Raw genomic sequence first — 16,707 nt, 5'->3', positions numbered from 1 at the left:
GAATCACTTGTCTCTGCATGCCTCCACTTTCCCATCACTTAGTCCCCCGGGGGTCTAACCTTTCTCCCTGGTTGTTCAACCAATACTTTGCACCTCTTGCCCACGGCATTGCTGCACTCTGCTCCAACTTCCAGTGCTATGCAGACGGCACCCAGCTTGTTTTCAGGCTCACCTCTGCCGCCTCCTCCTCCTCCTCTTCTCTCATCCCTGATTGTCTGTCTGCAATCCAAGAATGGTGCGTCGCCAATGATCTCTGCTTGAATGCCAATAAGACAGAGATACTCCTCAACAGCACACCTACACCTCCCTTTCCCTGCACTCTCTGGCCAGCCTCCCTTGGCCCTCTTCCTGCTCCCACTTGCGTGGCTAAGAGCCTTCTCTCCTCACATTTAAGATGTATCTAAGAAGTCAAACTACAAACTTCACCTCCTCCAGAGGCATTCTGCCTTTCCTCTCCTTCGCCCAGAAGCTCACTGTCTCTAGAGCACTCTGGTCCTCTCTCCAGGCTTGACTTGACTGACTTTTTAAATCTGCCTGCCTCTACTCTCTGTCCTCTCCAACAGGCCTGCCTCAAGCCCAGGGATCGTATCTCTCAGCACTAAAATCTCTTCATTGACTCCCAGTGGCTGCAAGGATCAAATCCAAGACCCTTTGCATTGTTCACAAAGCCTTCTGGGGCCTGCAACCAAAATATCTCCAGCTTTTTCTTCTGAAGTATCTCCCTACTAGAGCTCTTCGCTCGTCTACCTCCAACTCCTTGAGGGTTCATCGCTTTTCCAAGCAAAGTGCTGGAGGCAGCTCTCTCTCTTCGGCTGGCGCCTCCCTCTGGAACATCCTCCCTGTCTCTCTGAAACTTGAGCAGAGCCATCTCCGGTGCCTGTGGGTTAATTTGCAAAATAATGCCAAAGAGGCGTAGATTAAAGGCTGTGGATCTTGTAGGAATACAGTCTACTCAAGACTTTCCTCTTTCACTTCTGCCTTCTCTCTTCCTCTTCCCTGCTGATCTCCTGTCTGTCACTGCACTGGTTACCCGGCTACCCTCTGAACTTAAGGCCCAGTGACCTGACCCCCAGTTGCACACTTGCACCGCCGCCTGGCAATCCTGCAATTGGGGCTTTATCTGTTACCCTACAGTCCCCTTACCTGCACTTCCCAATCACTGCACTTATCCCTTGCACATCCACCTACTTGGCTGCACTTCCTTTTTCTTGTTTTGTTTGTGCTTGTTGATCCTATGCCCTGCACCTCTCCCCCTCCCCTGGCACTTCTCCCTTTTTCTCCTCCCTGCACTTGCGCCGTCTCTATGTCACTGGGCCTAGTAAGAGTGTTTCTTCTTCCCCCTTGTTCCCATCCCATGCCTCGTCGTGCCTTGAAACACTTGTGCATAGGCGCTCTATAAATCAAATATAATTCATTCATTCATACTACCATGTCCTGCCTTACCCCCGCCCTCCCCAAATCCGGCTTTATTCTGGGATTGAAGTTTGACTGTGCTCTCTCCGATTTCCTTCTCCCCTCAGAGCGATTCCATCTCCTTGTTCTCCACCTTGAGTGGTCCAGTCCCACGCAGCACACGTGACCTCATTACATTTCTAAAGTACTTCAGCCTGATCAGGGATGTGTGTTTTCTGATCTGTTCTCTTTTCTTCCTCCCTCTGGTCGCTCCCAGGAGATGATCGATGAGGCGGACCGCGATGGGGACGGCGAGGTGAACGAGCAGGAGTTCCTGCGCATCATGAAGAAGACCAGTCTCTACTGACCACCCCACTTTCCAAAATGTGTCCAAACCAAGGGGAATGGGCCAATCGGCGAGTAAAACCCCTCCTTGGGCGGAATTAATTGGAGCTGAGGTGTATAGAAAATCATTTTTTACAAGATGCCAAAGTCCTCCCAGAAACGTCTGTATTTAAAAATATCGATAACCTCCCGATTCCACCTGACTGACTGGATTGCTGGGGAGGTCCATTTATTTTCACAGTATCTTTGATCGTTTGTATAAGTTGGGCTTTTAGTTCCCATGTGCCTGAAGCACAGGGTGCTGATGTCTGTGACAAGTCGGCAGTCAACCATAGAAGGCCCATGATGAGCCGAGACCGCATTACGGACCCTGCAAAGAAGGGGTACAAGGGGGCTTACATGAAAATGGGGCTTGGGACAGATCACTCCATCCTCTCAAGTTACTACTTTCGTTCCAACAGTTAAAGAATTGAGTTGTCTTGTTCGCCCTGGCCAATATCTACATGCTTGTCATTGATCATATCGTATATAGGAAGGCATACCAGCTATTAACCAATTTTCAGTTGGCCGACTGGGATCATCAGCTGTTGCTTGTGAAAGGTGGCGGACCCTTAGGTTGCAGATGAATGTTGAAGGATATGTATGTTTGATAGACCATGTCATTTCATTCTGTCATTTCTTGCAGTGTCATTTCCTGGCGATGCCATGACGCTATTGTCCCTCGGCTTTTAACAAAGTCTCTTCTTGCTCATTACCCCTCTCTTGGGTGCATAAAACACTGTTGTGTCGGAGGCTTTTTTCTGCAGACTGACTTGGCCGAGCCTGTCAACTGAGACAGTACAGGGAGACTTTCGTATGAGGATTGCACTCCAGCCTGTTTCTGCTTTTCAATCTGTACAGGAGGTGATGGTCTTAGTGGCTTTATTTACTAGGTTAATTCTGCTCCAGTATCATGTTTATCTAGACAGTTCACCTGGCACACCCAGTATGATCGAGGTACAGGATGTTTCACAGAAATGCCTGTATGCTGATAGTCTTCCAGCTAAAGTGACATTTTAACAGGCCAGTTTGTTTGGTTTACTCGCGCATCCAGGTATGATTTTGAAGTAGGAGTATTTCACTCCCTGTTTTTGAAGTTGTGAGTAAAATGAATTTTTAGAGAGCAAAAAACTAATTTGATTTCCCAAGGGGAGTATTCTTCAGGTGAGTAAAAATAGATTGTAACTCTAAAACGAGACGTATTTGGAATCCACCCAGTGTTCATGCAAATTAAAATTCGGATTAAGCAGTACTAATAATATTAGGGTTTAGTCCCATGGCAAAGCTCAGCTGGACCCGGATCAGAACAGGTTTGCGGAGCTATATGGATGGAAGCAGAGCATAGGTTCCCATGTGTCGGTTGTTTCCTATTTTGTGTTGGGAGTATTTGCCTGTTAGTAGGCAGTAAGGGGTTCTAGGTAGAGCTGGTTTATTTCCTGCCACGTCTCACGTCACTTCCCCAAGGGACGCGAATCTGATTCTGAAAGAGCTTGTTGGCTTGCATTGGTTCAAAAACGCTTTTATTGGTCATCACCGTAACGTCTGGTGTCGCCTCACCATAATGCAAGTAGGACGCAAAATCATTCCAAAGCCAAATCTAGTTTAAAGTCCACAAAGATTTTGGATTGTGCTTTGCATGGTAGAGGGTTGTAAATTGTGTAGAGTTTTCCATTCACTTCTATTTCAGAGATCGCGGTTTCTAGTTTTCAGCATTTACCGTCCAGATTTAGGATGAAAACCAGGCAATGATTTGAATACTCACCGCTGGTTCCCAGCTCGACGTCTATTCTTCCAGAGAGTCATTGTCTCCGGTAAAATGCCAGCGTGAATGCATGAATCCAAAAATACATCAACAAAATGCACTCCTTCGACATCAAACGTTTGATCTTCGCAGCTACGATGCCAAATACCCTGTGGGTGCAGTGGTGTTTGCCTCGAGTCTCGTAGCCGGTGAGTCCTCTGCATCCGGTGTAACCTTCTGCCACACGTGTTTTTGAGACTTGTGGTAACTGCTGGTGCCACATGCTTCATTCTCTGAATCTCAAGCAGAGTGGGATGTTTTCGCTGTCTACAGCGCTGATCAGGACAATTACATGCATTTAGCATGTCTGCTGGGTCTGAGCCCAATACGCACCTGTTGTTGAAGACCCACAGTTTTCTTCTTGCATGTAAAGAGAGGTGTTCCTGTTTGCATGCATTATATTAAGTCCAGAAGCCCTTTCACAAGTGGCCTTGCAAGGCATTCAAGAGCTATGGGGTTACAACTCTGCGTTCCAACTTTTGGGGACAATATTGCCTCCACTGTGACAGTGAAAACCTTTCTGGCTCCATTCATGTGGCGATAGCGATCAGCCTCAAGGCACGGTAATGCAACATAGTACGAGGAGAGCGGACACTGACCATGTTCCATCCACCTGGACCGTTGAAGGCTTCCTCTGCGTCATGGTCGACCTCTGGAATAGTTTGCATTTAAAACTTTAACCTTTTGGCCTTTGTGAGGAATGACAGCCTATTCCGAATTCTACCTCTGAATCAAAAGAAAAATCCTCTTGTCTGGAGACTGTCTTTGTTTATCACAAGGATCCTCGTTATTGAGCCTACTCTCCACGTCTATCATGTTTTGTCCTTCCCTCCCCCCCTCACTGTGGTCTCTTAGTACACAGTAAGTACTTTTGTTTTCTATAGTCTTTGGGCCTCATTTCGAGTTTGGCGGTATTCCAAATCCACTGAAATACGGGCAAATGGACTTACTGTTGCCACCACTTGGTCCCGTGGATTTGCCGTGGAATTGCAAGTGGTAGTAGGCGGTGTAAATCCCTTTTTTGGCGTTCCTAGGACTACATGGGGATTTCAGCGGAATTACCATCTGCAATCATTCTGGCGGCGGTAATTTTCTGATTTTGATGATTATTGGCAGTAAGGTGGCCAAATGACATTATCCTACACCTTACCACCAAACTCATAGTACTCGTAATGAGGTCCTTGTGCCCTTAAGATCTGTTCACAGTATACCACCAGAAAGGTTCTGCCTTTACTGCACACAGTCAATATCTTTGCCTTTTATCATCTCATGGTAGGAGTGAACATAAAGTCAGTGTGGAGTCTAAAATGAGGTACCAATGTGGCACCCTCCTCTTCAAAATATGCTCTCCCACATGGAGTGACTGTATGTTTCCACCTCCATTGCCATTGTAATAGTGATTGACAGCTATGCCCCTCGCCCCTCTTGCCCACTAAAGAAATGTGGTGCTTTCGTGAAACTACCCGTTTCTAATGATGTTTTGTCTGGAGCGAGAGACTTTGGGGCCTTTGGCATTCCCAAATTCAGCTCGGACGGTCTGGGCACGAGTGATTGTTTGGCGCAAGTGCAGTCTTTTTTTTTGTTCAAGACTGCTTCTCTTTTTCAGTTGGGCGACTTGGTCTTGTCCATTAAGGAGGAAACTGTTCCCACTTATCCAAATGAGGGCATTAAGCAGGGTTATTGGTCTTATTTTCGCACACTGGCTTAGGAATACTGAAGTGAAGAATTACTGTGTGTTTTCTTCCCTGTTCCTCCAAATTAGGTTTCCTGGTTTCCAAGCCTTCTCTGCAAGACATATATTGAATTTCTTAGTCCACGTGGAGGTAATAAATGTGATGAGGTCATTGCTCTCCATAAAGCTAAGGCGCCTCTAGAGATCAATAGATCTGCTTCTTGCTTTTCCTTTGGGGGCTTCTAGATGGCCTGGCGGGCTCTACTGCATCGCCTCTGAAACCTCACAGGCGGAGGTCCGGATAATATTTTCAAGTGGGTATGCTTTGCTCTAGTTTTATTATATATTTTTTGTGAGTTTAGTGGAAAGTGATCTTATAGGGAGTAAAACTAGAAATTTCCATAGACAGTGGAGATATTTCTTTCGCCCACTAAAACCATTTTTTAACTCTAAAACAGATCTCATTTTGCAATACATATTCTTTGCACCAGGTGATATATTAAAATGAAAAAATGCCTTTGTACCTACAGTTCCTCTTCAGGTAAGACACTAGTAACGTTAGAGCTCCTTCCTGTGGCATCGCTCAGCGCTGGTACCGCTGATTCAAGCAGATCTTTGAAAGAAAGGCGCTGGCTCCTTTGCGGCGGTTGGTTCTTGTTTTTGTGGCTGGTACGCAGTCTGTAGGGGTGACTGCTGGGTTCCTTCCTCTGATGTTCTTTTCGCAGTGGGCTTTTCCTGCCTTCTGCCATTGCATGGCGTGTAGGGGGGCGATCGGATTGCTGCAATGCGCTCTTCTGCCCTTTTTGCTCAGTGATAAATGTGATTGGATCTGCGGGGAAGGGCATCGTGCTCCACAGGATAAAGTCAATGAGGCAACTTCCTTGGTACCAAAAGGTGAGGTGTCTTCAAAGGAGTGTATACAACGGTGCATCAAAGTGGCAGACCCTTCTGCTTTCTGAGTGATCCCCATCCCCCTAAGAAGGCACTTAGGAATGCAAGTATGACCCTCCTCCACACACTACAATGTTTTTAGCATGTATCTGGTGGAGAAAACCTATGTGGCACTGAGAGTAATCCGCGGGACCTATTTAGTTGAATATAGCCTCCTCTGTTGCTCTTGTGTCAAACGCCATTCCAGCAAGTTATCAGTCTAGCAATCTAGATGAGACTCGGGGCCCTTGCAAGCCAAAGGTAGAGGCTAAAATCCCTTCTCGGTGAAGCCGTGTCTCGGCGCCTCTTCCATAGCCTCCCAGACGGGTCCTTCGGCACTACCTTCCCAGAGCGGTGATCACCGCCTGTAAGTTAGACGCCCACTTCCAATGGCTCATGCAATTTGGCTAAACCTTTCCCTGTGGATGGATCCAGGCTGCACACATGTTAATTCCTCTTGAATGGAAACAGAAAGAGGCAATCCAATATAAAGAAGAAAGCCAACCTCAGAAGTTCAAGAGGCGCCACTTCCACCTTCATTCGAACCCTTTTGCGCCCCCGAATGTGTTTTAGTGGCATTGACTCGAGTTTCATGGATGCCCTTGTCTCCACACCTGGCTGAAGGGAGCGCATGCGTCCTAATTCTCCTCACGTGCTGTCAGCCAAATCGTGCATCCGCTTTCTTTGGAGTTTCCAAAACTGACAATTGCTTTACCTTTTTTGGCCAGTTTAGTCGCTGGTATTAATCGGCACTCATCTGACCAGAGGCATGAAGGCAGATGCTCAGGTGTGTACATTCCTACATATAACACGGGTGATGCTGCAGATCAGACCATGATTGGGCGAGCAGGAGTGATGAGCAGCTCCTGGGTGCCGGCCATCACCCAGCAGGCGGGAGCCTATGCTGGGTAACCAGGAGCGAGTGCACAGCGCACTGCAAATCTAACTTCGACATGAAATGCAAACTTGAATGTTTTGCCCTTTATCCATCAGGTTTAAACGTGAGCTAATTCTTGTTAACACTCTAAAATACTCACTAAAAGCAGGAATTAAATATCTCCCAGTAATTTCAAACTTTGTCCTGTCGGTTCGGGTCCCTTACAATAGGATTGTTTGTTCTCAAACCCTTGAGTACTGGTGGTAGCGCTCTGTGTTCAACGGACTGAAGTCGTGCAGTCGAGTTTGCGAATTAATAATATCAAGAGCATCCCATTTAATCGCTTTACAACATTCTAGAGAGAAACATATTGCTGTGAGTTTTTATCCTAGGCGGCCCGGCTCCTGGGGTCAACAAATACATTATCCATTAGGATCCAATTTGCACATCAATTCCTTGGAGTTGATCTTGGTCTGCCTGACTCTCAGGCATTGCCCCCATTGCTCTGCCGCAAAGCTGTCTTTCTTCATCTAGTAACATCAAGGCAAAGTGGGGGTCCAAATGGAAGGACTCTGTACCTGAGAGCCACTCTGCTCTCTAGGACCCATCCATACAGTATCGCTGGGGCTGGAAAAAGCAATGTGTCGGCCAGAGGGCCTTCATGAATCAGATCTGCATCGGGAGGCTAGTTTTCTTAATTTTCTCATTAGTGACTGCTCTAACCCTTGTGACCGAGGTCAAAATAAGTGCTCTACATCCAGTACAGAATTCTAGAGGGTCTGCTTTCGTGGACACAGTTTCAGTCCCATGGTTTCAGAAATAGTTACATCTTTTTACTGTTTCCTTGCTAAACAGGATAGTACAGCTTGTTGCTAGAGAAACTGGTTCTCGTTTCTGCAGTCATTGCATCAAAGTAGCTCATGTGCGATGACAATACAGGGACGTCATTTCACCAAAATGCCAGGGCTAGCGGAAGTGACATTCAGTGACCCTTGACCTCTGATGACATCACAGGAGGTGATGACATTTGACCCCACCCCGAAGTGGCATCTTGGGAGCTTAATGAGTCTATCAATTATTGTACAGAATTCCAGAAAGACAAATTGTTTGTTATTCCTATTCTTTCTTATTTAGGGTCACTGCTCAAAGTGTTACACTTGTGGAAACCCCTGTCTTTTTTAAGAGGCCGCAACATAAATTCCAGGCACTCCAGAAACAAAGAGCCACATGGCAATGGCACAGCCCAGGAGCTTCAATATAATAATAAATAAAACAAAGGTTTTTTTTACATTTTATTATTAGGGGTAGCAAGGGAGACTCGGGGGTCGCAGTTGCAACCCCCAAATGACTTCCCTGCAACAATAAACCTTTTTGTTGCCGATTCAGGGCAGGCTGCAGAGATTTTGAGATCTGTGTCTTTAGGGTGTCTAGTTCCGCGCCTCCATGACAGATCTGGTGTTCCGGAGTCAGGAAGGCTACCCCCCTGATGCTGACCATGGTGCGTGCCATCTTGCAGCACAGCAAGTAGGGTTATCTGAAGCTTTGAAGGCAAGTTACTGGATGCGGCTTCTGTGGCTGCTACGTGTAGAAGCAGTTCTGTGCATGGTTCATGTGCAGTTACTCCAATGCAGGTTACTTGCAGCCAAGTGATCCCATGTGCAGTGTGTAGCCAAGTCCCAGCCTCCCTGCAGTTCCTCACCATTCATCTCTTTGCCTCCCAGCATAATGAAAGTGAGCAGACCAGGGGCTTCTGGGGAGATTCAGGCCATACTTCTGTGGTGGGGTTTAGAGAATGAATTGCTGACCTGGTATGGCAGTGGAATGGTGCAATGACGAAGGTCCTGGGAGCTTCTTCCTAGGCCATACAATCTCTGAACTTTCTTTTGTTGCTGAAAGTGACTTTTTATTTGGGCTACTGGAGAACATGAACGGGGCAGATGCACGCTTTGCCTATGGCTGTATGTAGTGCTGTGTTCTGAACTTACTTTTCGTTTTTGTCAAAGTGCTGCCTTATTTTCATGTGAACCAGGCAGTTTCTTTACCTACTTTCTTTCCAACCCTGTCCCCTGAAGGAGCAGGTTTTGGTTGCTAGATGTTCAGAGGATACCATCTTATTTCAGGATTCTGGGTTGCAGACAGATTTGTTGTACATGATTTCAAGTGTTTAAAGCCTGGTATGTCTGGTCAGTTTCTTGCATGTAGTTGTTCCCCCTGTTGACTAACCGCGCTCTTTGGGATTCGCCAGTAAGTCGATGGGAGGTAACGTTACATCCGAAGCCGTATCTTTCGCAGTGTTGCTCCAAAGGCACCTTCGATTCATTCTAGAGCAGATGTGGTAGGTGGCCATGCATCCTTGTGTCATTATCCCCTGTGCCTAGTGGTGCTTGGGGCTTTACCCCAGGTACATGGCTTTTTTCTGATCCCTCTTTTAAAGGACCTGTTGCTGACCTATATGGCTGGTACATGTCCCTCCATACTTTTCCTCTCGGGAATTAATTTGTATCATCTCTGTGCCTGCTCCACAGTAAGCAATAGATGCTGTGAGGGTGATTTTATAGACTGTGTGAGAGAGACCTTTGAATTGGTCTTAAAAGGCAAGCTCTTCTGAGGTTCCTAGGGCTGATAACTGAGGAGATACCCCTCCAGAAAGTGGTACAGATAAAGTTTCCAACTTTGTTCTTTTTCTTTATCCGTTCTCTTGTGGTGCAGTCACTCTGACCGCCTCTTCTCTATCTGTTCTGCATGAAGCTTTCTTGCATCTGCCCAGGCTCTACCACCTTTGTGTCGGTCGAAAGCTTGTGCTGCCTGTGCACGCCGTATGTTGTGGCAGACTGTACCTTACACCTCTTGTGCAATACTTGCGTTGTGGGAAACCAGGCTGAGCATTACATAGCTTGTTGGGTTGTGTCTGCTTGGCTGATCCTTGTGCTGTATGTCTGTGACGGACGCTTGCACCGCTGCTGCCCCTACTTGACCGGTTATGTGTAGAAGGAAAGCTTGTGCTGCAGCTATTCGCGCTATAACTATTGTGTGTGAGGGATCCTTACTCTGCTGCGTCCGGTGCTGGGCCTGGATGTGCAAGAGGGGAGCTTCCATTGCTGCCTGTGAAGCCGCAGTCTTGTCTACTGCTGCTTGTGCTTTACATGCATAGTGCATTAGGAAATCTTGCTCTGCCGCCTTTGCTGTACCTGTTTTGTGCATGGGGAAGATTGCATCACTACTGCGTGTCCGGTGTTGGCTTGATGTGCGAGGGACGCTTGCACTGCTGTTCTTTCTCTGTGCTTCCTTGTATGCCGGTCAGATAGCACAGTGAGCTAAGCACTCGCTCCTACTATCTGTGCACTGCCTGCTGCGGCAGGTTCGAATCCCGGTAGGGTGAACTCAGCCTTTCATCCTTCTGAGGTCGATGAATTGAGTACCACTCTGTGTGATAATAATGACTTCTGTTATTTCCTATGGGCATGTAGCGCTATATAAGAAATACATGATTATTATGCTCTACTGTAAGAGGAAGAGGGACACTTGCAGTGCTTCTGTTGGTGTGGTATCTTCCATGTGAGGGAGAAGCTTGTACTCCTACTGCCGGTACTGTTCCCTGTGTGTGGGTTGGTCTGACTGTCTCTGTTTTGGAAGCTCGCAGAGCATATGCTGGAAACCTGTTCCTAACCCTTTTCCGGTTTCAAATTCACATGAACTGTCTCTTAAACATTCTTCCCACGTTTGAAACTTCCCCTTTCCCGCTTCCTTTCTTCTATCCCAGATTCTGTAACTTGCAATGCCAACTTTGATTATCATTCAATTACCATATGTGTTGCATTATGTATAGTGTGTATGTATATAGAATGTTATTTATTATGTTGTGAGTTTTTGGTGGCTAAATCTGTTATTCTCCGATCAATCGCGGTGTTCGCAAGGGAGCCCTCTCGCAGTGGAACTTGCATCAGCATTACGCCTTTACAGATGTTGCCAGCCTATCACAAGGGAGCCCTCTTTCCGCGGAACTTGCTTCATTGTAACGCCCTTTCCGATGTTGCCAGCCTGTCACAAGGTATCCATCTTGCCGCGGAACTTGCTTCATCGTAACACCCTTTCTGATGTTGCCAGTCTATCACAAGGGATCCCTCAAGCCGCGGAACTTGCATCATCATAACGCTCTTCCCGATGTTGCCAGCCTGTCGCGGCAGCAGTGTGCCTGAGTTCAACTATAGGCCCATCTCTTTATCCCAAGGGGGCTTCGTTGTCCATGGGCCGGGATGTATAGCATGTTTTTTATGTCATTTTTGGAAATATGATGTATTTGTTTGTACTGGTGTTTTGTTTCAGAGAAGCTGTATTTTATTGGTAATAAAATGTTGTTTGATGATATTACCGACTTGAAGAGTGGTGATTGGCTGTTTAACAGTGGGTGGGAGCTGTGCTCCTCTATTTGTTTTTTTTCAGTTGTATTGTTCCTATACTTTTATTTTAAAAAGAAACCGTTCCGCAATGTTAAAACATTTAAAGAGGAAGGTTTTCAGAGCTTTCCTGAAAAGCTTTAAGTCGGGTTCGAGTCTGAGTGCTAATGAGTCATTACCCGTTGTGTTGTTTTTTTTTTTTTAAGGCATCCTTCAACACTAAATTCATTTTAAATAATCACATATGAAAGTCATGTTGTAGTTTTTTCTGGATTGGATTGCCTATGTTCTTTTGTATGCGTTTTACATGTTTAAACATGTTGGATCAAAGGCCAAACAAATCAAACTATCTAGAAGATATTAAAATCGCGACAAGCAAATAAATTAATGTAGCAAGCAAGAATGTATTAATTCCGAGGTAAGGAATGTGTGTGGGGGTTGGGAGTATTAAAGCAAGGAATTGAACGTAATTTAAGGGACCCTGCAAGATGCATTGTGGCATTTAGAAACTCTAAATCTTGTAAGATGACCGCTGGCTCTCATCTCATATGTCACACCCACCCCTTCTCTGTGGTGTAGGGAGAAGTTGAGTATGTAAAATGCACCTCTCATAGCATCCTATGAACACACAGTAAAAGCAAGAAGGCAAATGAAAGGACTGGGAGAAGACAAAACGACAAAGGAAGAACGCTCCATGAAAGCCGCGGCAAATGGAAAACCGTATGCAAAGATAAAAGCCAAACTAAAATACAAAAATCAAAAAACAGAAATGAGCAAGAAGCAGTAGTCAAAAATAAATGGGGAGGGGGAATTGCAATTGTCGTGGCAGGGCAGAGTGTCTGGAATCCAGGCTGATGCTGTGGCGGACTCCTTTTTGGTTGCCTATGAAATGGCGGCGGCTGGGCAACCTGAGCAAATGCTGTGGGTGAGCCGGTCTAAGGAGACGGAGGAGTGCGTGACCACGTATGGCAAGATGAGCAGGGTTGTCTAACATGAACTGTCCGGATGCTGATGAGCCGCATCAGCGGAGATGTGTGTAAGAAAGACCACGGCGTTCAAGCAGCACTGGAAAGGTCTGCTGTTTGTGCACACTGCTCATCAGAGGAGCAACAGAATTGAGCTATTCGGGCTCCACCCCTTCACCCCCCAAAATGTGAGTTATGGGGCCGGGCTTCTACACATTCTTATTGTTATGCAGATTGGTGTGAAGCCTTTCCTGAAACCTGCGGCTTTCAAGGCTTCCCCCACCTCTCCGCTTAGCAAAAGCAAGTGCGCACATCAGCCCCCTCCCCTCGAATGTGAAAGAGGAAGGTAACACTGTTCCATGTTGGCTCGCTTCTGTGGGGCGGGGGGGGATGCTGATGTGCTGTGATGAATCCTATGGATCCCTCACTGAAACCCTGCCTAAAATGTCCTCCCAGGTGACCAGGGAATGGCAGACGCTTCCTGATCCCGCGGGAGGATCAGCTGGGAGTAGGCCAGGCCCAGGGTGGTGAGGAGATCCCATGGGATGAGACGCGGTATGTGTCCTTTGAAAGGGAACATCTTTCCAAATTGCCAAAACAGGTAATGGCGTATTGCCATTATAATGTATCTGAACCACATAAAATCTGTGGCTCTGGGCACAAACAGGTACCCAGTCAATTTACCAAAAACAAATCAGTGGTACATTTTAGCAAAGACCATAATACTGACAAACACATAAAATATTAAATATATATAGGGTAGTGGGGTAAGGGGTTTAAATAGGTTGCGATGGGGTTGGAGTGGTGTTGTATGGATACAAAAAACAGGGCTTGGGGGGGCACTCCAAATTAAAAGATAAATAAGCAAGACAAGGGGGGGGCAGGGAATAAAAAAAACAATAACAGTCCTACTAGGCCTTGTGTCATTCAGATCATGCAATAGCAGTAACGAGGAGTGCAGGGAGTAGGCAAGGCGTAGGTCGGGGCAGAAAAGAAAATACTAGGGTGGGAGGGAGTTGTGGGGCAAATGCCAGGGGAAGCAGGGAGTGAGGACCACATGCAGAGCGGGAGGACGGGGGTGAGCCAAGCTCGGTAGGGATGCACACCCTGTCTGCAAAGATTGCAATGCAATAGCACCTGTGTGGCTTGTTTGGCTTGATGCAAGAGCATATCCAGAATCTCGGCAGCCATTTCACAGCCATAATGTATCCTTCCTCCTTTTCATTTACATAATTTAGCTCTCTGAGGCATTCCTCACATGATGGTGCCACATTTCCATTTCAATAAAATACATTTTTTGGCAACCACACAGCACATATTGAACAATCTATGTACTTTAGTCGACACCTCTCCTATGTCGCCCAGTAGGTATTTGAGAGGAAGAAGAATGGGAGGAATCCCGACCATCGCATGCAACACTCCAGCAACCTCCTGCCAAAATAGTAATACCGTGGGGCAATTCCAGAACGTGTGAATCGCATCAGCCCCCTTCCCTCCACATTTCATGCACTCATCTATTGCAGTTGGAAAAAATCGCAGCACCCTTGCCGGTGTGTAATGAAATCGGTTTAAGACCTTAAATTGGATAAGACTTAGCCGTGCATGGAGTGTGACATCCTTCGTTAGAAGGCAATACCTCTGCCACTTAGTCTCATCAATGCTCATATTCAGATCTCTTTCCTACTCGGCCTGTGCCGTTTTCCGTTGCGTCTGACCAGCCTGTACTATCTCCCAGTGCTATTACGTCTATACAGTCAAATGATTCTGGTTCCTGCGGGAATGACGGCCAGCTCCGACGTGCAGCAGCCTTCATTCAAAAATATTGTAGTAACTTAACGGAGGGAATATATCTCTCAACACCATTACTTTACCGGGTCCCAGGATGTCTGTATATCGGGGTCGTACATTGGAGGAAGACCTGGACAATTCCAAAGACTGATCCTGCTCGTATAGGGAGTTGTTATTACTAGACGTGTAGACACTCGAGCCCATGCATTTACTGTTGTACGCACCGGGTCAAATGTAAACAAATCCATGTATCGATTGTCCAGAATGACTGTTCTAGGACCGCCCCATATCGTTCCAATGCTTGATGCAATGGGCCTGGGTCGGGTGCATACCAGTGTCCCGCGTATTCTGCTTGGGACACCAAATAATATCATTCAAAGTCTGGAGCCGCTAGGCCCCCACGGTCGTAACGATCTGTCAGCCCCTCCCAACTCATACGGGGTACTTCACCCCCCAAACAAATTGCACTGCCATAAACCGAAGTTTTGCAAAAAAAACTACATCCAGGCCATATTGGTATAGAAGTAAAGTAAAATAGAAGTTTGGGATCTACTACTATTTTTAATAAGGATAGCCCACCGTATAGGGACATCTGGAATCTGGTCCACAACTCTAACTTAACTGGCACAGCGTTGAGGTATGTCTTGTAATTATCTTCGTACACTGTCCGTTGTGTATGAGACACCATCACTCCCAGATATTTAAAACTAGATGGGACCCATTTGAACCCCATGAGGTCATCTGGTGCAATAGTACCATCATCAAGAGGAAAGAGTCCAGACTTGGTTGATTAATCTTATACCGTGAATATCTTGTAAACCTAGTTACTGCATCCATAACCGGCTGAAGGTTCTCCACAGGGTTCCGTGAATATAATAATGTATCGTCTGCATTTAGGGAAATGATTTGTGGAGGTCCTGCTATGTGTATTCCCCTATGCCCGTAGCAATCCCTCATCATTCGGGCAAGTGGTTGTATTGTGAGTGCAAACAGTAACCGGGAGAAGGGGCAGCCCTGTCGTGTTCCACCTTCCAGTGTGAATGCCCGGGATAAAACTCTGTTAGTTCGGACCATGGCTGGACCCTGCCTATCGGGTTAGTGTATAGCAATCTCGCATAACTGAAAAAATGGTCTCCCACCTGAAAAATGTTTCAGTACGCCAAACAGAAGATTCCATGATACAAAATCCAAAGCTTTTTCAGCACCGAGAGATGCTGCTACCATCTGGGCCTGTGGGTTAATTTGCAAAATAATGCCACAGAGGCGTAGATTAAAGGCTGTGGATCTTGTAGGAATACAGTCTTGACTGATTTGGGTATACAAGATATGTCATGTACAGAATCCTGTCATGCCTGTTTGCTAATACTTTGGCAAAAATCTTAGCATCTGCATTAATCGGTGATAACAGACGATAAGTAGCCTGTGGTCTACCTGGTTTTAGCAATAACTAGATAACGGCCTCCGTGAGTGTGTGTGGGAGCTGTCCGGACATCAGCGATGCCTCCCAAACCTTAAGCAATCGCAGTGTCAGGGTCTCGCTGTAGGTCTTATATAATTCAATACCCAGTCTGTCAGGGCTTTACCGGAAGACAGCGAGGTGATAGCCCCAGCTATTTCTTCACCCATGACAGGTTCATCAAGCTTCTACAGGGAGACTCGGAAAAGCAATCCCATCCAGGTAAAGTTCTACTCCTTCCTCTGTACAGGAGTCTGCATTCGCATAGAGCATCTCGTAGAAATGCAGGAATTTGCCATTAATCGGAGTGGATGTCAGGAACCTTCCTGCTGTCCCTTCGATTCCTGTGATGGGCAGTGCCCCCCTCCAACCCCTAACCATTGCCACCAGGAAGCGTCCTGGACGGTCTTCCTCTCCATATCGATGGGCCAGGGCAGGTTTTGCCATGTACTGTCTCTCTTTATCTGCTAATGCGCGGAACTTTAACAGGTTACCCTTAATACCCCCAGGAGTGATTGATCAGCAGTTCTGCCATATTCATTCTCTAGCCTGCGCAGTTCCCACTCCACCTCCACTAGTTCACGCCTGGTAGCTTTCAGTACCCCTGTTGTGATTGAAATCCTCGTGCCACGCAACCAGAATTTGAGCATCTCCCATACCGTGACATATCGTGGAACAGAGCCCTCGTTCGCCTCAAAAACCCAGACATGTTCTCCAGCAGGACCTCCACAAGTACACAGTCCAGTCGCATGCTCTGTGGCATCGTCCACATGGGGCGGGGACTCTGTGAGTCACCCAGTACCAGAGACATTACCACCGAGTGAGTGATCCGACTAGGCATGTGGTAAAATTCTGCTACTGCGTAGCCGTGATGCCCATACAGCCAATGGAGGTGTCCGCTCTCCCGACCAGGGCTAGCCCCTTCCTCGGGGAGCCTCACCTCTTATCCCCAGCAGCAATCGGGAGCTCAGTGCCCTGCAGTCCGACGAGTTACACTACCTCTGCACCTGAGTGCTCTCGTTGTACGAGGTGCCCGCAGGCACAGGGA

At 46.8% G+C, this 16,707-nt stretch overlaps 1 protein-coding gene across 2 annotated transcripts in view; it reads left to right on the top strand.

Moving 5' to 3' along the window:
- Positions 1-16,707, top strand: part of CETN2 (centrin 2) — a 145,997-nt gene that overhangs the window by 33,837 nt on the left and 95,453 nt on the right. Inside the window, exon 5 of one of the 2 annotated variants that reach the window (XM_069648944.1) lies at positions 1,670-11,421. The exons of the other annotated variant lie outside the window; for it this stretch is intronic. Coding sequence (XP_069505045.1) covers positions 1,670-1,759 — 90 coding nt within the window. The 3' untranslated portion in view covers positions 1,760-11,421. Of the gene's footprint in view, positions 1-1,669; positions 11,422-16,707 lie in introns of those variants that run through there. 2 annotated transcript variants of the gene reach the window in all.

This window comes from Ambystoma mexicanum, chromosome 2q, assembly GCF_040938575.1.
Source record: "Ambystoma mexicanum isolate Mex_15411 chromosome 2q, UKY_AmexF1_1, whole genome shotgun sequence".
Classification (NCBI taxonomy): Eukaryota; Metazoa; Chordata; class Amphibia; order Caudata; family Ambystomatidae; genus Ambystoma; species Ambystoma mexicanum.
Note: the sequence above shows the minus strand (reverse complement) of the source record. Positions and strands in the feature narration are given on the sequence as shown.